The following is a 25,309-nucleotide window of genomic DNA, read 5'->3' on the forward strand; positions in this document are numbered from 1 at the left end:
TATATACTCTCAGAAAAAAAAACAACTGAAATGTATTTTTTTAATCTAATAAAAAGCATCTACATTTTCCTTTTTTTTAGTTTTTACCCAACCAAAAGTAGCATTAGTTGTTTAGACAATAAATGAAATTGTAGAGTAAATCTACGGTGATGATCGTGCAGGAGGGTTTATACACAATTGTTTGAACAGTGAGGATCTGAGATTGTAGCTGTCATTGACCTGCTTTATATCTTTTCTTCAGCAACTTTAGTTCAAACTCAAAAGGGAAACAAAGTGATTAAGGCTACTTGACACCCATCTTAGTACATTTTCTCTTTATCTTTTTCTTTTAAGTATAATTATTAGTTCTTTAATTCTTTTAATTTTTTAGTTTAATTTAATTTAATTTTTTATTATTAATTGGTTCAATTTAGTATTTTCATGTAAAAAAGAAAGATTATAAAGTAATAATATATTTTTACTTAAAAAGTATCAGATGAACGTAACTACTTTTTCGGTGTCAAAATATCATTTTCACTGTTTTATTATCGTAATTATTATAATATCACAAATTTTTGTGTGACAATGTCAATAATAATTAATTAAATTAAGAATTTACATAGAACAGATAGGTTTTTTGAAATAAAAAAAACAGTAAATTTGATAGGAAATTTTGGTTTGATGCTAAATTTTTTTATTTGACATTTCTCTATATTTAATGTTATTTTTATAAAATTAAGATGATTTTTTCAAAATCATTCTTCTTTCATTTTTTTTCTTTTCATCTTCCTCATGTCCTTAGTTTTCAGTAGCTAAATAGTCGTCTTTGTTGAATTAGTGAGAGAATACATATGTAAAGGCACTTTGATCAACTTGGCACAGTAATAAATATGTTTTAATTAGTTTAGGATTTAGTCATTTCATAATATAATTATTGATTTAAACATATACTAACATATAACATATAATTGTAACATTAATTAAATTTTTGGATTTTCTTTCTATATATAGCACTATTATAAATCAATATCAATACTATTATATAAATATTATATAAAAGAAATTTATTCTTTGGTTCAGTTCTCTAGTTTTATCTTTAACTCGATCATTTTTTTAATTAAAATAATTAATTTATTAAATTTATTGTTCAAGGAATTATTTTTTTTATTTGAATTTTTTTTCTTTAAAATTATATATTTTTTAAATAAAAAAATTATTTACAAATTAAGTAAACATTGTTTTTTGTAATTATGGTTTTATTATTTTATATTACTATAAAATAAAAAGTGAACTCACGTTATACTGGTGTTAGTGATATGAATGGATATTAATTAACTAATACTTTTAAAGAACTAATATTTTTAAATTAAATTTAGATTTGATACTTACTATTTATATAGAGTAATTATAATTCTTTTTTCACACACATTTTAAAATTGTATAGACGAATTTTTCTTTTTAACACATTACATATAAATAAAAGATTAAAAAAAACTATATTTTTTTAAAATAATACTGATTTGTGTCTCTATTCTCAAAAAAGAAAAATGTCAAAAGTGTATATTTAACATAGGATTGAAACTAGTCTATTATTCCTATTAAGATTCACACATAGGATTGAAACTAGTCTATTATTCCTATTAAGATTCACACCAGATTATCATATAACTCTGTTTATGAGCAAAATCTTTGATTATCAGATAACTCTATTCTTGAGCACAGATTTTTGGGTCAATATTATTACAATTTGAAATATTTGTAGATCAATATTTTTACACACAAAAATCTTTTTTAGTTTATATTTAAAATTTCATTTAACCGTTGTCTTGTTAATTCATATTTGGCAAACAAAGCTTTATTAAAAAAGGAGATATAAAAAGTATAAACTAAATGCGTTAAAATCCTCTTAATTTTTTTTTAACATAACTTTACCAAAATTCTATTTTTCTAAACATTCAACAAAAATTAATTAAATAGAGACAAAAATACATTTATTTAAATTAAAAGAAAACTTTTAGAAAAGAAAATTACTAAAAAATGGAGTGTTAACAAATTCTTCCTAACAAAGAAAATGGAGGAAATTAAAGTTAGTGAATTGTTCACTATTCTTAAAAAAAAATAAATGAGGAATAAGAAAAATTGTAACACAAATGTAAGTTTATACTTGATCAAACTACAGAATTAGAGTTTTCAAAATATATATGTACAAAGGATTCTAAATACTAAAAGAAAGTTGCATCTTCTTTCTCTTTGAGTGATCTAACTACATCTTCACCTACTCACTAATCATGTGATCATTGTAGATAAGAACACAAGACAAAACAAAAATACATAGAGAAAAATAGTAAGTTAATAAACAAAAGGTTTAACCATTTAAAGAATACAATTATTTAATAATACATAGCCAAACATAACAATCATGAACGAACACTATCCTATTCTATACAAATACTCATACATGGCTCAATTATCTAGATACATGCATTGGTATCGAATTCTAGCAAATTATGTATTTATAGTGGCCTATATTACTCTACAGAGTCATTGTCAATAAGTTTCACTCTACCACACATAAGGTTAGTCTATAAACGTCTTTGGTCAAAGTAAAGTTTGTAGACTAGGACCTCATGTTCCTCTCATCATATACCCCATCCTTCTCTACTTGAGAATTGAATGATTATTAGAGTGTCAAGATAACTTTCAATTGAATCCATATATTAATGCATACACTTACAACTAATCGTCCTTGAATTAGTATCAACCATTCTCAATTTAATCTCATATACCAATTATTTCATAAGTAGTAATTCACATTAGCCATAAGACATCAAAATTGAGCATATAATAATGACTAGACTCTGATACATTCGCTCAGCGTAACCATCCACTCGCTAGGCCAAAAGTGCACAAATACCAACTCATCCAACGATCAAATTGCTCGCTTAGCGAGTGAATCATTGGAACTCACAGAGGTAAATTCCTCCAAAATTCGTTCTACAAAGGCGTTCTCAACCAGCGACTATAAAGTCAGTAACCTCTCTGACTTTGGATTCGCTCAGCGAGTAGATACTCAATCAGTAACTCCCAAGTCAGTAAGCTCTTGACTTTGTATTCGCTCAGCGAGCAGATACTTGACCAGCGACTCCCAAATCAGTAAGTCCTTAGGTTGAATTTCCTTAGCGAGTGTATTCTTGCTCAGTGACTACCAAGTTAGAAACTCCCCTGACTTTACATTCGCTCAACGAGCACCAACTTGACCAACAAGTATGTATAATTTTGCAGAATCTAATTTTGCATAATTATGTTTTTCCAGACCGGTCTGAGCAATCCTATAGTCGTCCCAAATACCCAATAATACCACAAACATTATATTATAAATATTATCATTTTATTAAAATAATATTTTTAATTGTTTTTATTTATTTATCATTATTAGAATGTGAAAAATAAAAAACATAAAAAAGTAATGGAAAAGATGACAACAAATCAAAACTGACGAAAAGGGTCTGTCTGTCTACTCAAGGGTCTCGTACAAGTTTGTATAAAGTTACGGAAGTGTAGTGTATATATATAATTGGTTTCTAAATTGATAATTAAAATAGTTTCAATTATGAATTGATTTTTAAATTTGTCACTAACTAGTTACCAGGTTTTGGCTACCATAATAATTGGTCTCTAATTAGAAAATTTGGATTCACACATTAACAATCAATGGACAATCATTAATTTATAACATATCTTTTGTATTTTAAAATTATAAAAAGTGTAAATCCAAATTATTTATATACTAAAACTAACACCCATTACTCATGTAATGTTGTTATGTATTATGTAATATAAAGGCATCATCTACCTTTTCCACTGGTGTATATTACCTTCTTACAACATTTTTTGCGTTACAGTAATAATACATGGTATTATTGGGTGGTTTCTTTTACAGTGTATATTACCGCAAACAACTATGGTGGTTTCTTTTTTATTTCTTTTATTTTTCAATGAAACCACCATAGTTGATTCCTCTATCTTCCATGATATCTTCTCCCTCATCCCATGCTATAACAAACTCAGCCTAAAAGAGAAAAGAAAAAAGAAAAAAAAAGTGAAATAAAGAAGTTGCAAATTGAAATGTTTATTCTATGTGCGAGCATAGACCAGTTTCGCTGGTTTCGCTCATTTTCTTTGTATCTAAGAAACCTTCTACATTCATCCTATCATGTCTATAACATAACGCATTTCATTATATACTCAAATATGTAAATTTATATACAAATAAAGTCAATAAATTTCATAAAAGAGCTTATGAATACTTATAAAATAACATATTTTAAAATTTTGAATTAAAAGGGGTAATTATATTTTAATTTTGAATTGAATATTATTTTTTTTCAAACAAATGTATTTGTTATTCCATTTTTATATAAATAAAGAGAACAATCTTACAGAAAAATAGGACTACAAAAATTTAAATGCTCTAGTAAGCTAAAATTTATATATATCCATGAATTTGTTAAAAAAAATCTCGGATTAACTAAAAAATTACATATAAAAATATTTGTTTTTTCACCTTATAACTATTTCTAGAATAAACTAACAAAAGCTAATTTTTCAAAATTATTTTAAAAATAAAATACATAAAAAAAAACTAGTGTCGCACTCAATCTTGACAATTGATTCGTTATAGTATTTCTTATTTGTTTGACATGCTTCATATGCAAGTTGATCTTAATATAAAGTTAAAATTGAAAGTGCATTAGTCAGTATGTCCTTAATATAAATTAAAACAATTTTTTAATAAATTTTGTTTGATTGCAAACACATCCTCTCTCTTTTTTTTTCTCAAAATTCTTCCACTGATCTTTACTAAAATGTATTATTGTCTTATTTCCAACATCTATATATCCTTAGTGCATGTTTTCAATAAATTTTCGGTTCAATCTACCACTCACTCGTGAGTGTTTAATGTTTTAAATGATAAAAAATAATGAGTTAAATATATTTTTTTTCTTCAATTTTTAGATAAAATTTAAATTAGTCTCTTTTATAAATTTTAGTGTAATTTAGTTTTTTAACTTTAAAATTACATAAATTATTAATCTTTTTAAGTAAATTTTTGTTAAATATTTAAATTTTATTAACGTTTTAAATGTATTTCTTATTTAATATTAAACAAGAAATATATGAAACGTCATAAATAATTTAAATATTATCTTAAAACATATTTAAAATATAAAATATTTAAAAAAATTATGTTAAAATGATCAAATTTTAAATTCATATAAATTTAAAGTTTAAGAACTAAATTAAATTAAAATTTTAAAAAAAATATTCTAATTTTCACTAAAAATTAAAAATTAAAAAATATATTTAACTAAAAAATAATCGGTTATGAAATAATAGCATATGATTAATTGATGGAACAAAATGACAGATCTACGGTCATTTAACATTATGATCAATTACATATTAATTATATACACATTTTAAAACATGTGATATGATCCAGTCCTGATCACCTTTAGTAAAGTATGTTTAATTATGTAAAATTGCATCAAAAATCAGTTTCAAGAAGTAGGGCAAACCACATAGATATGCTTATTTCCCCTATAACTTAATATAAAGGCAAAATTTAAAATTAAATAATAAATTGTACTTTTGAATGTTTTCCTTTCTTTAATAAAGAAATCAACTCCAGTATAACTATAAAACTGTAATATTCTTACTATAATGTTTTCTAATAAAAAACAATTTACATTAAAAGAACTAGGAACTTTTTTCTCATACAACAATTATTTGAACCATAAATATAATGTAAGTAAAAATATAAATTATATCTCTATGTGTATTTAAATAATACCATCACACCTTATAAAAAATAATTTAGTAAAAAATTATAAAATATGTATGCATCATTATCATAACTTTCATTAAGATAATAAATTTTAAATTTTAATTACAGGAGTTTATTAAAACAATTATCATCATATAAAATAATATAAATATGATAAAATTATATTTTATAATGAAAACAGAAGTGAGTAATTGAATCTAGATACAAACAAACTCAATAATCTATTATTGACTATGACTATATTCTTAAAACATCCATAATTTAAAATATATATATATATATATATATATATATATATATATATATATATATATTTATATTACAGATGGACATGACAGTCTCTTGTCCTCAGTGGTAAGTACGTATATCACTTCAAATTCAAAAATTTTATATACATATGTTATCACGTAGTTTAAAAGTTACACTATACTAAGCTTTGTGTTTGCATCAAATATACTAATTTAGACAATTTATTCCTTTTTTAGTACTTTTTAAGTGCACCTTCAAATTATATTGAATTTAATACTTTATGCCAAAAACTTCACAGATAAGTTAAATGAACAGACATGCATTTGTATTTTTATTATAATATTATAAAAGTGATACAAAATTCATTTATAATAATTGTGTTAAATTAAAATTTCCTGCTTAAAAATATTATTTTAGAGGAGTATAGAAGAAAAAAGACAAGGAAAGATGTGGACTCGATATAAATAGAGCATGTGTTCTAGATTTTTCTGAGGGAAAGAGAAGTTAAAAGAAAATTAGAAGAATGTTTTTTATTTTGAATAAAGTTGTGATGTTACTGAAAATACACATAGAGTCAAGAATTGTGGGTGGGAAGGGAAGAGAAGGAAAAAGAAAAAAGAAAAAAAAGGACAAAATGTGATCGAAAGAGATAATGGAACCCCACAAAGCCTTATCCCTCTCTTATCCTCCATTCCTCCTTGCACCCCACCACCATATCATAATAATATCTTTTATTATATACACCTGCGTCCACACATAACAAAAAATCTTCCATAAATTAATTAATATTCAGAATTATATATCTTTGAAAAACGTTATAATAATTGATATAATGCATTTGCCATCACTACCCAACTCTTGAGGTGGGTATCAGGTGGGTTTAGTTTAATATCCACTTAATATATAGTGTTAATTAAAATAATAGGTAAGTTGCGGAGAATAGTGTAAGGTTGACCATTGATCTGATGGATGAAGATTTGTGATTTAGTTTTGTTGAATAGATGCATGTGGCTTCTATTAAATATTGTACAAGATATAAAGATATATAAAGCCCATGTGTCCCACTTCCATCACTGCATATTACAAAATGCTTCTGCTGTGAATTTGTCACCTACTTCCACACTCTATTTTGGATAATATCTCTTCTTCTTTACTCTTTAGATTCTATTCACATTTTCATCTCCTCCTTTGTCAAATATACATGCTTTATAATTTTTAAATTTAAATGTGAAATTTGAACTATTTTTCTTTTCAAATTTTAATATATTTTAATTTTAAAATTTAAAAAATGAATAAATTTAATTTACTTAATCCAACTATATCAATTATTTTATATGTTAAACAATATTTTAAACTAACATCTAATTTAAAATGTGTTTGTTGAAAGTCTTACATCGACTAGAGATAAGACTAATTCACAATATATAAATGGAATGCAGACTTCACTTTATAAGTTGATTTTGTGGGGTTGAGTTAGACTTAAAACTCACTCCTAACATGATATCAATTAGAGTCTATCCTAACAATTTTTTTTGGACATCTTGTTTCATCCGATTTCGGAATGCTAACAAACAATCAAATAAAAATAACATATTTTATTTACTTTTAAAATCTAAACTATGTCAAAATTCAAAATAGAAATTACAAATATATTCTATCATAGTTATATCATATTATACTTTATGGTAACGTGCAGCCTTTTTAATTCATCATCCTTAAAATACAAAGTTCCTGATCCTAGGTTATAGCATAACTTGTGGATCTTTGTAACAACATTTTTTTTTCTTGTTCATGTTACTACGACTTTTACTATCTTAAAATCCAATTAGTTTGCGACATGTGTGGTTGGGAATCGAACACACAATTTACATTGTCGACTCTTTTCATAGAATCGATGCTATTAACAGGCCGGGATTGGCTGTAAAGTGTACTCTAATCTTTGATTTCTATAACATTAAAAATTTCATTATCAACATTGTACACTAAATACTAATAAACAATCTTTTATTATGTTATATTATATATTTTTTAATATCACACCTGTGATTAAAATCAATGTATTACCATGTAAGATAAATGAACACAGTAAACCAACCCAAGGGTTACTTTATTTTCTATATCTTTCTTGTATTTCATCAAACATATATTTGTACAAGATGCTTATCTTACGTTTCAATTTTATACCCCATAGTTCTTCCCAACAATCTTTATATATTCTTTCAGTCGTTGTCATATATGATAAATTTATTAACTTTAGAAGAATTGATGAAAAGATTAGTTTTTCACTTTTTTATGATAATAAATCATAAAAATTAATTATAAAATTATAAAAATATAAAACTATAAAACTATAAAATTATATTTAATAAAAGATTTAATAATATAATATGACAAAATAATAACGTCAATTATATAAAACAACGTTATTAAATTAAAAAAAATAATTAACAGTAAAAATTCGATTAAAATTTTTAAATCGGTTGAGTACTACAATTCACGTTGAAATTATAAAAAATGCGTACATAAAAGGAAAAAATAATTATAAAAATAATTTTTTTTATTAATTTCTATAATGTTATAATTACATAATATTAGCTATCATCTTAATCAATAAAATTTGATTGTATTTATAAGGATAAAAGCAGTAAAAGAAGAACATACACATAAACAAATTGATAAAAAAAAATCACATTATTAATTGTGTAACTTGTATAAATTATGAATTATTTGTTTGTATAAATGAATCAATAAAACTAGTTAGATTTAAACTGAAAAAAATATGTACGTATATAAAATTGATAAAGAAAAGTTCTTCTAATAAGTTTTTTTTTATATTTGTAGTAATGAGTTAATGTGTTTTTTTTATTTAATATGATTCTTATATTTTTTATATAGATTTGATAATCAATGTTAACGTTCTTTCACTAGTTCGTTATGGGATTGAAGAATAAACTCATATAAAAAAAAATAATTGTACTATCATATATGTCAACTCAGCATCTTCTAAGCACACTAATGCTAACAAAAAAAAAGACCACACTAACTTTTTTTGAAAAATATAAGAACATTGAGTCAAAATACTATTAAACTTATTTTTTTAATACCTTACGAGACCCAAGTGATAATGAATTAACCTTTTGAGAATCAAAATGACTGTGAATCTGATTTTATTTGCATGGTTGTCGTAATATTAAAAATTAATTTCCTGTATAGTTATTCTGTAACTTTAACTTTTTGGGTAATAATATATTACCAGTTGACATGTTACTAAATAGAAAAATAGAAATGAATTTAATGAGTGAAGCTAACATGTTGAGGTGCAATGTTGTTGTAAAATAATTCATAATTTTACCTTAAATGTACAAAAGTTACTTTCCAATGCGTGGATAAATAATAGCCTAAAATTTAATTCAGAATTATTAAAGAAAAAAAATAAAAATATAAAAAAATAACTTATCTATGTGTCTATAAATGTTTCAATTAAGTTTTTAAAAATAAATATTTAATTTAATTTTTAAAAAAATATGCTCCACATGGTTGCCACCTCATTGCCGTCTGAAACTCTGTTGTATTAAACACCACGCACTCACCTTCTCACCTTCGATCCCAACTTCTCTCTCCTTCATATCCTTCCTCTCCTCTCTTCCTTTTAGCGACTCACAGACTCCCGTTGTACGGACCCGATTCTATCTGACTCACACTAACCATAATCACCTTCCGATCCGATCATGTCTCGGGCCTGTGCCGCTACAGACTCCGTCGCCTCCGGCGAGATCATGCTGTTCGGGGTTCGAGTCGTCGTCGATTCCATGAGGAAGAGCGTCAGTATGAACAACCTCTCACAGTACGAGCATCCACATGATTCTAACAACAGCAGCAACAGTAACAATAACAAAAAGGATGTTCTCGCAGCTGCTGATTATGCCTCAGCCGATGACGCTGTTCCTCATAACACCGGCCGTCAGCGCGAGCGCGAGCGGAAGCGAGGTTCGATCTGTTTATTTGATCGATTGTGTCATTTTTTCAATTTTAATATAATTTCTCTAGTTTGTTTGATCGCATAACCGGTGATTCGGATGGATTAATTGAGATTGTGTTGATGAGTAGGAGTTCCGTGGACGGAGGAAGAACACAAACTGTTTTTGGTTGGATTGCAGAAGGTAGGGAAAGGTGATTGGAGAGGAATCTCCAAAAACTACGTGAAAACGCGAACTCCGACGCAGGTTGCGAGCCATGCTCAGAAGTACTTCCTCCGAAGAAGCAACCTGAATCGCCGTCGCCGTAGATCTAGCCTATTTGACATCACCACCGACACTGTAATAATTTCGTCACCGCATTTCTTAAAATAATTGCTTCAAATTAATTTCTTAATCAGTCTCCCTACATAAAAAAATACTGAGATGCTTTTGGTGTTATTCATGTTCAATTAGTTATACTCCTAATCAACAGAGCATTATGATCTTACAAAATGACATATTTTCTCAGGTATTTCTTAAAGTTCTAGGCAATAGTGTGTGTTGAATATTATTACTCCTTCCATTTTAGGGATTTGAGAGAGAAGCAAAGAAGCTGCCGCGATCTTGTGTATCTTGTTATGAAATTCCTTTGGTTGTGGAAATGAATGTTTGCATGAGTGGTTATAAAAATGGATTTAGGGATTTTGTCTCCTGTGTAATAGTTGATCTGACTGGAGCTAAAACCTTTTCAAACCTGGATTGGAATTTGGAGTGACAAAATATTCATGATTTTATCAATTTTTGTGCCAGGTCTCTGCAATTCCAATGGAGGAAGAACAGGTCCAGAATCAAGACACCCTGTCTCATTCGCAACCTGTGTGCCCAGCAGTTCCTGAAACTAACAAAAGTGGATTTCCTATGATGCCAGTTTATCAATTTGGGGTTGGTTCTGGGGTGATTGCAGTCCAAGGTGGAAAACCATTAGAAGAGCTCACACTAGGACAAGGAAACATAGAACACAATGTGCCGATCAATCTGGTCCATTCAATTCCTGTTGTCGCAGATCCTAAAGCCTCCACAGTGTCTGATATCATCACCCCAAGTTCTAGCTCTGCTGTTGACCCACCCACACTGTCCTTGGGGCTATCCTTCTCTTCTGACCAAAGGCAAACATCATCAAGACATTCTGGTTTACATGCCATGCCATGTTTCAGCAATGGAGATAGCATCATTAGTGTTGCTTAAGGAAGACGACTGTGATTGTGTCAAGGTCCTTGTCTAGAGTATCTTGGATTCACAGGTTAATCTGATATGTTCATCTCTGGTCTCCTGTCCTTTTGGTAGGTGAAAAAGTGAGAGATGTTGAAGGAAAGGGCGATGGATTTGAGAAGGCAAGTTTTAAGTGACTGAATTTGATCCTTCTGTTCCTTGTACAGACCCGGGAAAGGTCCTGTCCTGTTTCTTCTTCTTGTTTGCTTATGTTAATTAATGTATGACTTTAGATTCTGGTTTATTTGGTCATTTATGTTTGTAGTTGAAGTAACTGGAAATAACAAAATCCTCTCTGTTCTTTACTGATAATGCATTAATAGTTAGATATGGACCGCACAGACGAGTGGTTTATGGCTCTTTTGGGGATAATATTATCAAGTTGGGTCTGAACTTTGAAGGTTGGTAGCGTGTGTCATTCCTGTTAGGTGTTATAGCAGTTTGGGCACGTTTTTCTTATCACCAATTTGCGTACTTACGCCTACTTCCGTTATGCCTCATCCTTTTTGTCCAAACTACTCACTTCTCTATTTAGAAAATAATAATGCTGTATTCAAATTTAATTATAAATTATAAAAAGTTAGAAGTAAAGTTTTTTATAAATAAAAGATTTTCATAATTTTTTTTATCTAAGCTTTTGTCAATATTTTATTTTAAATAAAATAAAATACTAAGTATCGTTTTATTAACATAGGAAAAATAGGTTCCATTTCATTAACAATATGAAGGAAGTTGGTGTTTTTTATATTGTTTTAAGAATTTGATAAAGATAAATTTCTAGTTTAAAACTATAAAGATAGTGATTTAACTTAAGTATAATTTTTCCTTTTTATAAATTAAATTAAAAAAAACCAGCCACTAAGTATTTTTGTGTTTATTTGTTTTGTCCGAAAACTGCATATCCTCCTTCGCAACCCCACCAATCCCCCTACCATATGAAAGAAGTTGGTGTTTTTTTTATTTTTTTTAAGAATTTGATAAAGATAACTTTCTATTTTAAAACGATGAAGATAGTGATATTTAACTTAAGTATAATTTTTCCTTTTTATAAATAAAATAAAAAAATACCAGCCACTAAGTATCTTTGTATTTATTTGTTTTGTCCGAAAACCGCATATCCTCCTTCGCAACCCCACCAATCCCCCCCACCCACACCGCTATATATCTCAATATAATTGCTAAGGCGAATTTAAGTAAAGAAGATTGTGTAAATTTAATATACATATTTGCAATTATTAAAGTTAAAAAATTCAAATGACTTGATTTTATCTTTTAAACAATTTTTCGAATACTTGACCCTATTTTAGTAGATATAATTTTAGCTTCTGACTAGCGGCCAAGTTTATATTTTAATATTAGTTTAAATATACATTTGATCCTTATTTTTGTTGTATTTGTTCAATTTGGTTCTTGTAGCTGATTAAGTGTATCTGTAATGTTTTTTATGATTTTCATAAGAAAAAATAATATTGGTTGTGAAATATTGGTACATCAAAATTAACAGTTCTATTTTTTCTTTTTTTTTGTGTTCGATTAAGTACTTATTTTTGTCAAATTTGGATCAATTTGATCCTTTTTACTACGGTGTTTAAATAGTTAATGCTTTTTGAACATTACATACCATATGTTAGCGTTTTCTTAACTTTTTAAATTTTTTTATTCTTTTAATTTTTATTTTTATTTTTAAAATTTTTTAATCTCAAAAATTTATCCACGTGTCAAGTTATAATTGTATCACGTGTCAATATTAGTGCCACATGTCAGTTTGTGATTGTATTATTTTTTGTTTAATTTAGTCCTGATATTCATTATTTGTTCAATTTAATCACTATATTCGTTATTTTTGTTCAATCTAGTCTCATTTTTTGTTAAATTAGAGCAATTTTTTCCTTTCCAAATTGAGACAAAATTTATTTTTTTATAAATATCATATTTATTTTTAAAATTGACACTATTATTAATTATTTTTGAAAGTCAATTATAAATTATTATATTTAATAATTAATTAAATATAATTCTTAGATCAATTGTTAAATAGAATATAATTATTTAAAATATTATTAAAATATAATTATTAAATATTTTAAAAATATATATTAACATTTGTAAAAATGACATTTAAATCTAAAATAATATAAAATATTTAATATTTTTGTTTCATTTTAAATATTAAAATCCAAAATGTTTTATATTTAAATGTTAATTTTATAAATACTAATTTACTTTTCTAAAATATTTCTAATATTTTTAAATATCAATTTTAAAGGTATCAATATTTTTAGAATATAAATATTAAAAGAAAACATTATATAAAAGATTTTAAATTTGGTGTCAATTTGAAAGGGATAAAAATGATTAATTTTAACCAAAATTTAGATGAAATTAAAAAATAACAAATATAGACACTAAATTGAACAAAAATAACAACTATAAAAACTAAATTGAACAAAAAAAATAACACAATCACAAATCGACACATGACACAATTATGATTTAACATGTGAACAAATTTTTAAAAATTAAAAATAAAAATTTTTAAAAATTTTAAAAATCAAGAGTTGACATGTACGTTTTAAAAAAAGTTAATTACTTAAAATCGTACGTAAAAAGATCAAATTAACCAAAATTTAACAAAAATAAGAACTTAATTAAATACAAAACAAAAAAATAAAGATGAAAACTAAATTGGAGAAAAATAAAAACCAAATAATGTATTTAAACCTTTAATATTACATTTCTTACTTACCGTAAAATGTTTTGGAAGTTAACCTAGACCTTGTGGACAAGGACTTCTCTTATGCTGGCAATTTTTTATTTTTTATATTGGATTAAGATCCCATAAAAATAGTTATTATGTTGTCAATACTTCAATGTAGTTAATAAAATCAGCAATTTTTAAATGCCCATATTTATAATAAAAAAAAAGATAAAATCACCAGTTCCGTAATAACTATATCAAAAAAACTATTTAGAGTATTTTCTGATCTATTAATAGCGTAAATTTTATACAGACATCGTACAAAAGTAAAACTGTTGGTAATAAAACTTTTAATAGATGAAGTTGATTTTAACCTTTATTGAATAAAAAATATGTTTGAAGTTTTATTTAGTGAGCAACACTGTTTTTAGTGAGGTAGTATATGAATTTTAGTGGAGATGGTAGAATTTGTGTCCGTTAGTGGTGGCTTAGCGCATTCGTCTTAAAAACCAAAGGTTCTAAAATTCTAGTACATTGCATAGCATAGCATAGATAGACAAATGATAACCACGTTTCTAGAACAAAATCCTTTAAAATTTTGATTATAGATTTAATAGTTTAGTTTTTTTTTCTATTATTGTTTCATTATTTTAACCTAAGATTAGGATGAGATATTTGCGTGAAGAGTGTGAAGCACTCGTATCCTAACCAGTCATTTTATGTCCATTCCCATTCCCACTCATAATTTAATTTCTAGTTTACTCCATTAAGTAGTGCCTCCTCCTCTCACCAAAATTTTGTTTATTAACAATAAAATAATTTACTATAAGTGCTATTTTGACGTGTTTGGCAGGGGAACCAAGGATTATGTTGATTTTAAGTACAAAAGTTAATCTAATTCGACTAATTTAACGCTGAAATTCACTGTAAATTTATAAATATTATTTAAAATGGTGTTGTAGAAGCTTTTCTATTTTCTAAAACACGTTTCTCTTTAATTACAAGCTTGAGAGTTAATAAAATCAAACCAACCAATTTTTTTTAATTTAAATTGAAATTACTTTTTTAATATTTATTTTGGTTTTTATATTTATTTTTTATTTAATTGAGTTCATCTGATTTTTCAAATATAAATATTTTCTAGAGAAAATACATTAAAATTACAACTACAAATGATAAAATATTGAAATAGAAGGATTTTCTTTTATCATTTTGATATGCTCATATTTTGTTGCGAGGGAGTGTAATATTTTGAATAATGATGACAACAAGTTGGGTTGGACACGTATAATGTTTACCGCAATCTAGTCTACTACGAAAAAATTTACATAATACCCGTTTAAAGCGATTAACCCGTGGGATATCCACAAATATTTAAAAAATATTTTTTAAATTAAATTTAACTAAAATTACAAAAAATATAAAATAATATATAAATTAAATTTAAATTTCATTTAATCAAATATAAATTAAATTTTATTTAACAAATTTTAATTTTAATTTTAATTTTTTCGGATAACAAATACATATCTAAGAGTACAAATAATATGATACTTGCACCCAACTTTTTTATAAACATGTTTTAAAATATTCGCTAACTATTATATGCGGATAATAAATATTCACGGTACCAATAATCCATTGTGAAATTTATTCATCAATACAAACAAACATAAATATTTTTATCATCTTTAATTTTAAATATGGTATGATTATTCAACTTACCTATTTAGTATGATTTATATTTTAAATTTTGTATTTGATAATTTAATTTATTAGACTAGTCGGATTCGACTTGCGGTTTAATTCAAACGAAATATTTAAGTTAAAAATTTATATTACTTGTTTTAAAAAAATCTATTTTGACTATTCATGTGTAATTTTGATAATTATTTTTGTGATAAACCAAAATTTTGTACAATTTACTCTAAAATTTTAATAAATAATATTATATTTGAAGTCAATTTTAAAAGTTAAAATATTTACATGAATTTATAAATATGGGTTAAATATGTTTTTATCCTTTAATTTTCAGTGAATTTTGGAATTAGTTTATTTAAAAATTTTAAACCAATTTAGTCATTTATATCTTGAAATATGTGGATTTAGTCATTTTAATCAAATTTTATTAAATTTATTTAACATTTCATTCGCGTTTTACAATAATATTTGATTTAACATTAAAACAAAAATGCGTCAAACAATATGAACAACTCAAATACAATCTTGAAATGCATATGAAACATCAAATAAATATAACAAAATTTGATTAAAATGACTAAATTCACGTATTCTGAAAGACGGAGAACTAAATTGATCCAAAATTTTAAAATGGACTAATTCCAAAATTTACTAAAAATTAAATGACAAAAACATATTTAACCTTATAAATATTAAAACTTTACTCAGACCAAATCAGATATCTGCAAATTTGTAATCTAGCATCCAAATCCAACTATTATTTATCTCATTTACCAATCCTATGTACCAAATTTTACTCGTTGAAGCTATCCAAATCAACAATGAGTCCAAATTCACATTAAATATATGGTAGTTTGTTCCATAAGTTTTATTTTGTGAACCCTGTTTAAGAGTGAGCCTTTGTTACTTTGAAGGGCATTGTAATAATTGTAATGGGTAGCTAGACAACAATACTTTCTGTGTTTGACCATCAAATTTAGTACATGATTGTATTATCTCGAAGGACAGTGTCCGATATTATCGGGTGAAATTATGTATAACAAACCAACAAAAATAAAAGAAATTATGGAATAAGGACGAATCTTTTTCCTTCTTCTGGGACCCACCAAAAGATTATGTTCTATTCCTGTTTCTCTTGGCCGGCGCAGTTTTCTGGTTCAAACAATTTCATTTCAAACACAATTATATTAATTTTTTAATGTTATTTATATGTTTTTAAAATATACTGATTTTTTTCTAAGTTTTTATTATTATAAAATATCAAAATGAACTTGACTTGAAGACTAGAGGCACACCGGAAAAATTAAAAGTAGAAAGTCTAAATTCTTACTTTTTGTTTAGTTCATATTTATTCTTTAAAAATATACTTCAATTAATTAAGGATTAACTTTGTTGACTTTTTCTTATTCCTAGTATTAGTTTTCAACTAAAAAATACAAAAGATTATTCAAATGTAATTAATAAAATTAAATGCTATTAATTGACCTTTTTTATCTACTTAAAAATTGGTTAGTCCTACAAAAAGTAGCTATGTGCAATTTGGTTGGGTTTATATGAAAAATGAGGCCCAAAATACGAAATGGCCCACTCTGCACATTTGCTCTTACTTAGAATTATGTTTCGGGGAGTACTAGGCTTTTATTAAGCATCTATATCAAAGCTCACTCTGAAAATAGATATTTACAAGAGAAACTTATTAAATGCTATAGATAGTGGTATTTTGTTTAGTAGAATTTATTAAATTCGGAGCTATTCTTACACATTTTAAGTATATTCAATTATGTTCCAAGCAATAATTTTATAAAATTATAGTTTTAATCCCGTGTAAAATGTTCTTCACTATTCTATTATATTGTATTCCTGATTATACCGTGGATAACAGTGAACACAGAGAATTTAAAATGATTTATAATTATGTTATTTAGATAAGAAACGTTAAAATAAAATAAATTTCTGAAATCTCATGAAAGAAAATTTGATTATTTAATTAGAGAATATCACAAGTTATCTAATAGATAAAAATTTGAAAATTTTCATATTCTTAAGTTTATATATTTTCTTAATTTAATTTTAGTTTCAGCATCATCAACTTTATTAACTAGAATTTTTTATAGGCAAATATCAACAAGAGTTTTCTTATTGATGTTATTAAAAGTTATTTTTTATTTATATTAATTTTTTATTTTTTTATACTACCCGTTTGATATTAGTCTATTTACCAATTTCCAACTGCATTTTTAGATTAACGTTTGGACTGTTTATTGTGTTTAACATGTTCTATCAAATTAAATTTGAAAGATCAAAATATATTTGAAAACACTTTTAATCCCCTAAATTATACAAACATTTTTAATCGTAACTTAAATTAGTGGTCTAGTTTTTCATAAGTCAAGGGTTATTAACTATTTAATGAGGTGTTTATGATTAGTTGAAAAACGAGAATTGTCTTGCAGAGGTGAACGGAATTACACTTTTGAGCACATTATAGTGTCTGAGTGGCCCAGAAATGGGTGTGAAGAGTAGAAAAAATTGCTTACTTATTCCCACCAATTCTCTCCAAACAACAAAGGTGTAGATTAGATTTGCTTTGCTTATTTATTGAACAAAAAGAAGGCACGATTAACACGAATTATGAAAGAAGAAAATGAAGCCTGAAGTGATTAGATAGAAGAAGCAAACGACCAGAGCACATAGTTGAAGAGGAATTGACATGATCATCATAATCATCATATGCTGATGTAATGTTTTGTTCACACTGCTGGTCCAACATTCTTGAACATTTGGTTCACTTCGATTCCCAATTAGCTACAGCCATTCCCTTCAAAGGCATAAGTTCCTTCTGTACAAATGTTTGTCCCTACCATCAATACACAATTTTAATTCAAGACTTAACTTGTACATGCTATTTGCTGGTCTATACTGTCATGAAACTATTTGTATATTTTTCTCTTATAATATCGATAAATGTTAATTATTAGTATTTTATTAATGGAGAAGTTAAATCCACAATTTCTCCTGATCAATTTTATACATTTCAAGTGTTAATAGGGGAGTTGAACTCAAAAACTCTCTTATCCTCCTTTCTAACTTTTAACACCAATTCACTTGTTGGGAATAGTCTAAGTATGAGTCAAAGTTCTATATTGGATAGAATAAACAAAATTAAACACTATATAAGAATAAAGGTCCATAACACCATTATTTTAAGATTTTAATATAAAAGTGGTGTCAAATATCTTATATGTGTAAGACCAATTTCATATATAATCACAATTTACCAAAACATATGAAATATATACATAAACCCAACACCACCTTATAACTCCTTTTTGTAACTATAGTATTGATACCAAAATTAAAGTACACACAATGTGAGTAATAATATGGTTTATTTCAGACATCCTTAAAATTCAAATCTTTAATACTTGGTCAAGAAATGTAAGATGGTGCTACTTGTATCAACCAATGTTTCTCAAAAATATATTTGTATAGTTTTAACATGAGACAATTGTTTGTGTAGAATTTGAGGGCACATGGATGGCTTAATACGCAAGAGAAGTAAAATTATTTTTATAACATAATGAGAATGCCAAAAGAACAAGAAAAGATGCTGAAAGCTACTGGGTAAAAAGCATATTGGTTGGCTGGTGAAGTATAAGACACATAAAGTGGACATCTCTTTGCTGCTATTTGGGTTATGCTCACCCAGTTTTACTCATAAATACTGCATATGTTAACTTTTAAAGATTATTGAAATAAGTTAAATAGAATTTGTTTTAGCAAGTTCAAAATAAGAACTCAGTTAAGATAAAGAATTTATCAAGGTATTTTTATAAGCACAAATAAGGTCATTAAAAGATATTCCATCTCAGGCTTTCTGTTTCTCTCTCTCTATATATATACACACACATTTGGAGCTTAAAATTGGAATTAATAAAAAATTAGAAGCTAAAATGTTGGGGTACCTTCCATCATCAGGATGTTTAGCAATCATATTCTTGAGCCACTTGTTCACGATTTCGTGTACTTTATTTTTTATCCTCACATATATCTTGAACCACCACTATGACTGCAACACTCAAATACTTGGAATTATTAGTATCTTTTGCCCTGAAGAGAGATTTACTAAACACATTATTTGGATCCAAAATATCAACTTAAAACCAAATGAAATCATTAATAACATAATTCATGCAAACTCGTGTGTTCAGAACATCATCTATATAAACTAGTCTACATGTAATACTTGTCCATCCAGCAAAGAATATTAAATAAAGCATCAAGGAAAAAGTTGAATCGGGTTTCATCAGAAACAAAACAACTACTTCTGTTGTAGCTAGAAACCCCAACAACTAAGTTTATTACATCATGTTAATTTGAACCAAAAGGGATGAATATCTAAGTAGTATATGATACATGGAGCACACAAAAAGCTGTGAAGGCAATATTATACACCACGCCCAAGCTTGTTGCGTATCTTACTGATATAGTCAGAAGCCAATCCATCAACACACTGTTCTTTATTTGGGTTAACATCAGTGGGGACTCTTTCTTGATAAATCAAATGTTCTGTTGATCCGTTGCTCCCACATGACTTGATCACGTAAGTGGGGTTTGCACGGCTCTGTGGCTGTTGCGATCTTCTTGTTGTAGGAAATTGATCAGGAACCGGTGCTTCCTCATCAGAGTCCATATCAGACTCTGGACCACTCTTTTTACTCGTGCCACCAAGACTCTTCTGTGCAATAGAGAAAGAAGACAGCTTAATGATATTTACTACCACCTTCATCGACTTCTCACAAAGAGACTTCTCATTCTTGGATTTGATTCTATCCATGATTTTTTGGCTTAACCAGAACTTGGTGTTTCAAGAGATGGTGGTTATTGCAACATTTTTAAGCAAGGTCTATTTATAAGCATAGGGTGTAGATGGGGGTGGGTGAATTGGTCTTTTTGGGTTCTTTCTCCTAATCTCAGTTTCTTTAGTGGGTGGATCCCTTGCTCATTCAGTTATATGAAGGTTCTTCTGCAAAGAGTAGAGCCCACGTAATATAGATGGAATCTTGTTGCTTTTGTTGTCTTGTATGTCGAATGAAAACATGTAGTAAGGACACATAACATTAATAATTGGTTTGATCCATTTGTTGAAACCATTAAGATTCTAGGCTTTATAAAACTATAAACGGGGAAAAAAGTAGATTTTAGTGACTGGTGCGTATGGCCAGAGATTGGGGAGATGTGGCGAAGAATTTACACTGATCTTATATCATTCACGTAGTTCACATGTTACGGAGGCTTGATATTTAATTATGTTTGGGTTACGCAAAGTCTTAAAAGTCGTGAAGGTATAAGATTCTTTCATACTGCTAATCTCTTATTTGTGTTTTTCAGAATGTTACTGTTTCTTAATGGTTGTCTTTACATTTTAAATAACGATTATCATATCTTAGCTCTCACCTTACAAATGACGCTTGGAATCGTCTCATCCAGTGTATCTAACTCTACTACTCCAGCATGCAGTGATGGAAACGCCCAAAGATTTGACCTTGATAGATTAGACAAAAGTTTTTATTATTCCTAACCAAAATAAAAAACGTGCGCGTTTGAAGGGGAAGGAAATGGAACCAAAGACATTGGTGGCAACAAGTATCAAACTTTCTAGATCTTATAAGCAGAACAGTTGATAGCTACGTGTTCAATAGCTCGTTGTGACATATGCATAAGAATGAGCAATGATGAAATGCATCAACCTTAAAGTTGTGTTGCTGCAAAAGATAAGACAATACAATTTCATACATGCAAATTCTTCTGATGAATAAGTCAAATATGTTATACACCCTCACCCTCTTTAGGGACCTGGCTGTACAAATATGTTAATGTTAATGTTGACCTTAATTTAAAACAAGAACTAAACCAAGCTGCACAAACATAACGGGTCATATCAGAGCCCCTAAACATTCTGTACTCTCTGCAATGGGCCATTACAAATGGGTTACATGGTGAGAGAAGACTTTGGTTACATGTCTTATTGAGGTCTTATTTTGAAACATTGATCCATGTACAGATTTCCTTGTTCATTGTAGTGAACGAGAAGAAAGCCAAGGGTTGGGTGCCACATAAGTATAGCCCTGGAAATGGTCACCTGCTGTAGGTGTGGTTGCTGGTGAGTCATTAGGGGGCATTGCTGTCCAACATTTGTCAAAATTAGCTGTACAATCTTTCCCAGACACATCTGGTTTAAACTTTGGTTCCACTTCTCTTGCCTCCAATTTTTTCCAATTGATTGACCTAAACCATTTATGACTTTTGATCTGCTCATCTCCATTTGGCCCGTGTCCTAACCTTGTTGTTGGATCCTTTTGCAGCAACTGTAACAAGTAAACAGAATGAACGGATTTTGGAACTGGATCCCTCTATCTCTTTCCATACAAAGTTTAATCTTTTAATCTCAAAACACAATATTTTGAAACATCACGTCCCAGAGTAAGAACTTTTCTTGTATCCCTGCGTTCTCCTATTATCTCTCTAAGCTATCCTTTGAATATTCATGCTTAGTAGCAAAATAGCATGTACATAAATGTGGTCGTCAAAGTTTTTATTTCTCCAGAAATTGCCATTAGGTAAGGAAAATTTATAAAAAATACGTTAGGTAAGGATCACTTTTGGAAGTAGAACCTCCTGACATTTGATTTCACACACACAAAAATAGGAAATAGGCATGAGAAAAGGAAACCAGCGAAATATTAATGCAGTGGGTTCAGAAATCTACAACATAAACATTTTACGTTCAGGTAACAGGCATATTATACTTGTAGGTGCACTGTGAAAGAAGACGATAGAGAAACAAAATGGAAGAAAACCATATATACTGTCGTCTACTTACTCCTTTGAGTAATGAGTGAGCTTCACTGGTAAGGAATGGTGGAAGTTTAACTTTCTCTTTAATAATTTTCTCCTGAAGTTTCTTTCTGTTAGTGTGTGTGAACGGTGCCTGCCAAATCGAATCATAAACCATGACAAGTTAATGCTTCCCCTTGTGTTCTTACATGGAAAATAAATGAAATAGAAAAGGTTCCTATCATAAACAGCAAATAAACAATTTCATTCAGACATCAATTTTGATGTACACTAAGCCTAATCCAAGACATACACATCTTGATTAATAACGTTCTCTATTCAAGGCCAAATACTTCATGAATTGTAATTTCTAACCGTGCAAATTGCTATGGTCCACATATAATTCCAAGTATTCAACTTTAGGTACCTTCACCCACAACCTACTCATAGATACATACAAGAAAATACCCCCAACATGCTCTTTATTACTGATTAAAATTCACTGAAACCAACAAAGTCTTGATACCCACAAACTTTTGTGATCTAAATGAGATATGAGACCCACAAAAAATTGTAATTTCAAGTAAATTTTAGGTTTTAAGATAATGATAAGTGTTAGAAAATGTGTTGTTAGCATTTTTGGTGCAGATGGGCATTACCTTCCCTGTTAGCATTTCATACAACAGGATACCAACACTCCACCAATCCGCATCCTTGTTATGGCCTTTAGCCTGAAGAATTTCAGGAGCCATATATTCCACGGTCCCACAAAGAGAGTTGGATCTTCCCAATTCATCAATCTCTTTTGACATTCCAAAATCAGTGAGCATGACCTACACACGGGCAGAGCAAAAACAGCAAAGAAGAACTATACAACTCAGCCATCTAAGATATTGTACAGTGAACTTAGCAAACTTAATACATCAGAATAAGGAGCACAACCCCACAAGGTGAGACAGAAAACAGAAAACAGAAAACAATAGACTATCAAAAGTCAAAGTAGAAAAAGCAAAGTTGATGCAAGAAAACAAGGCATAGGAGGTGAGTAGCATTGGCATTATTATTACATGCCCATGAGAGTCCATTAGAATGTTTTCAGGCTTAAGATCCCGATGCACGATGCCTTTGCTGTGAAGATGTGAAACTGCAGACACTATCTCAGCAGTGTAAAGCCTTGCCTGATCCTCACTACTCACCACATACACCAAAACAAACGGATAATTAAAATTCAATGAACTTCCAAAAGTGTATTGCAACACATAAGATGAAGAAGAAGAAAAAAACCTGAAGATACCCTGGCGATACAGATGAAAGAAGAGATGCCCTCCGTTTACAAAATCCAACACCAAATATAACTTAGATTTGGTCTGCACATAACACATGCTGAGTAAATGATTGTGTGAATGAATTGAAGTGAAATAGGAAGTGAGAGAGTGAGAGAGAGAGAGAGAGAGAGAGAGAGAGAGAGAGACCTGAAAAGAGTAACGTAGCTGAACAATGAAAGGGTGAAGGACTTTAGTGAGAATATCCCTCTCCGCTTTCATGTAATCAACGTGGTTTTTCTTTATGATGATGTCCTTTCTCATGACCTTCATGGCGAAGACCCCATCGCCATCAGCATCAGCATCACCATCGAAGCCATTTCCTTTTTTTCTGACGAGAAAGACCTTGCCAAAGGCACCCTGCCCTACAACACGAAGAATATGAAAATCGGAAGGTCCAATCTTAACAGGGTCAGAAGAAAGAGGTTCCTTTTCTTCGTCTTCGTCTTCGTCGTCGTCGTCGTCGACCTCTTGGAGGAAGAAGAGAGGGGTTGAGGAGGGATCGATGCGGGGGGAGGGACCCACAAAGGAGTGGGACCTACTGTGAATGACGTGTGGGCTTGTGATGGATGGGGATGGGGAGGGAGAAGATGAAGAAGAAGGGATGATGAGTTTGGCGAGGTTGGTCTTCTTCTCATTTGTTGACACCATTTTTTGTTGGAGGGAGAGAAAGAGAAGAGATTACATTGCACTTTGCATTCACTGAATCCAATTGGTGAATGTGAATGAGATTGATTCGATTAGTCCAGCTAAAGTGGAACTAGGAACAGGGACTTCAGAGGATGGGTCCACGCGCTGTTCATGCTCCTCCCATCATGCTTCAATAATAAATGGTTTTCAAATAAATAAATCTAAACTAAGGATGTTCTTGTTGTCAATTTTTTTAGGTTTGATTAAGTTTGTATTTTCAAAACTACTATTTTATTTATTTATTAATTTAGTATGCTAAAAATTAAAAAAAAATAAAATTTTTGTATTTAATATAATATAGTATTATAGTTAATGTAAGGTAATAAGTTTATTTTTTGAATGATAATTTTTATATTATTATTTACATCGACGAAAAGACTGTAATCATTATGCAATCGATGATTTTATGTTATTTCTTATTACTTAAAATGTTTTTAATAAAAATTATTTTTTTACATTACTTAAGAATTAAATTGAAATATGTAAAAAACTTTGATTACAGAAAAATTTAATAAAGATTTAATAAAAAATATTTAAATTTACAAAAAAAGTTCAAAACTTATCTAAATCTTCTTTTATTGATTCATTCTATATATTAATTTTCTTACCATTATTCTTATCGATAAAATATAATATCTTATCTAATTGTTTTTTTGATGATAGATCTTATTTTAAGATTTAAAGTAAATTTTGATAGTTTCCTAATTGAATTTTTATTGGTAAAAATATAAAAATATTTTTCTTTAGATTCTGAGAAGTT

General features: G+C 28.2%; 2 protein-coding genes across 2 annotated transcripts; one reads left to right on the forward strand and one right to left on the reverse strand.

Annotated features, from left to right (window-relative positions):
* The first annotated feature begins 9,661 nt into the window (after positions 1-9,661).
* On the forward strand, positions 9,662-11,642 carry LOC114178048 (transcription factor MYB1R1-like). The gene is made up of 3 exons (XM_028063727.1): positions 9,662-10,063; positions 10,184-10,392; positions 10,843-11,642. The coding sequence occupies exons 1-3, from the start codon at positions 9,805-9,807 to the stop codon at positions 11,275-11,277; spliced, it is 903 nt and encodes a 300-aa protein (XP_027919528.1). The 5' UTR covers positions 9,662-9,804; the 3' UTR covers positions 11,278-11,642.
* A 9,820-nt stretch (positions 11,643-21,462) lies between these two features.
* LOC114177798 (serine/threonine-protein kinase AtPK2/AtPK19-like) lies at positions 21,463-24,658 on the reverse strand. The gene is made up of 6 exons (XM_028063336.1): positions 24,010-24,658; positions 23,822-23,904; positions 23,605-23,725; positions 23,197-23,370; positions 22,584-22,691; positions 21,463-22,068 (listed from the first exon to the last, which is right to left on the reverse strand). The coding sequence occupies exons 1-6, from the start codon at positions 24,508-24,510 to the stop codon at positions 21,775-21,777; spliced, it is 1,281 nt and encodes a 426-aa protein (XP_027919137.1). The 5' UTR covers positions 24,511-24,658; the 3' UTR covers positions 21,463-21,774.
* Positions 24,659-25,309: the final 651 nt, after the last annotated feature.

This window comes from Vigna unguiculata, chromosome 3 (genome assembly GCF_004118075.2).
Source record: "Vigna unguiculata cultivar IT97K-499-35 chromosome 3, ASM411807v1, whole genome shotgun sequence".
Lineage (NCBI taxonomy): Eukaryota > Viridiplantae > Streptophyta > Magnoliopsida > Fabales > Fabaceae > Vigna > Vigna unguiculata.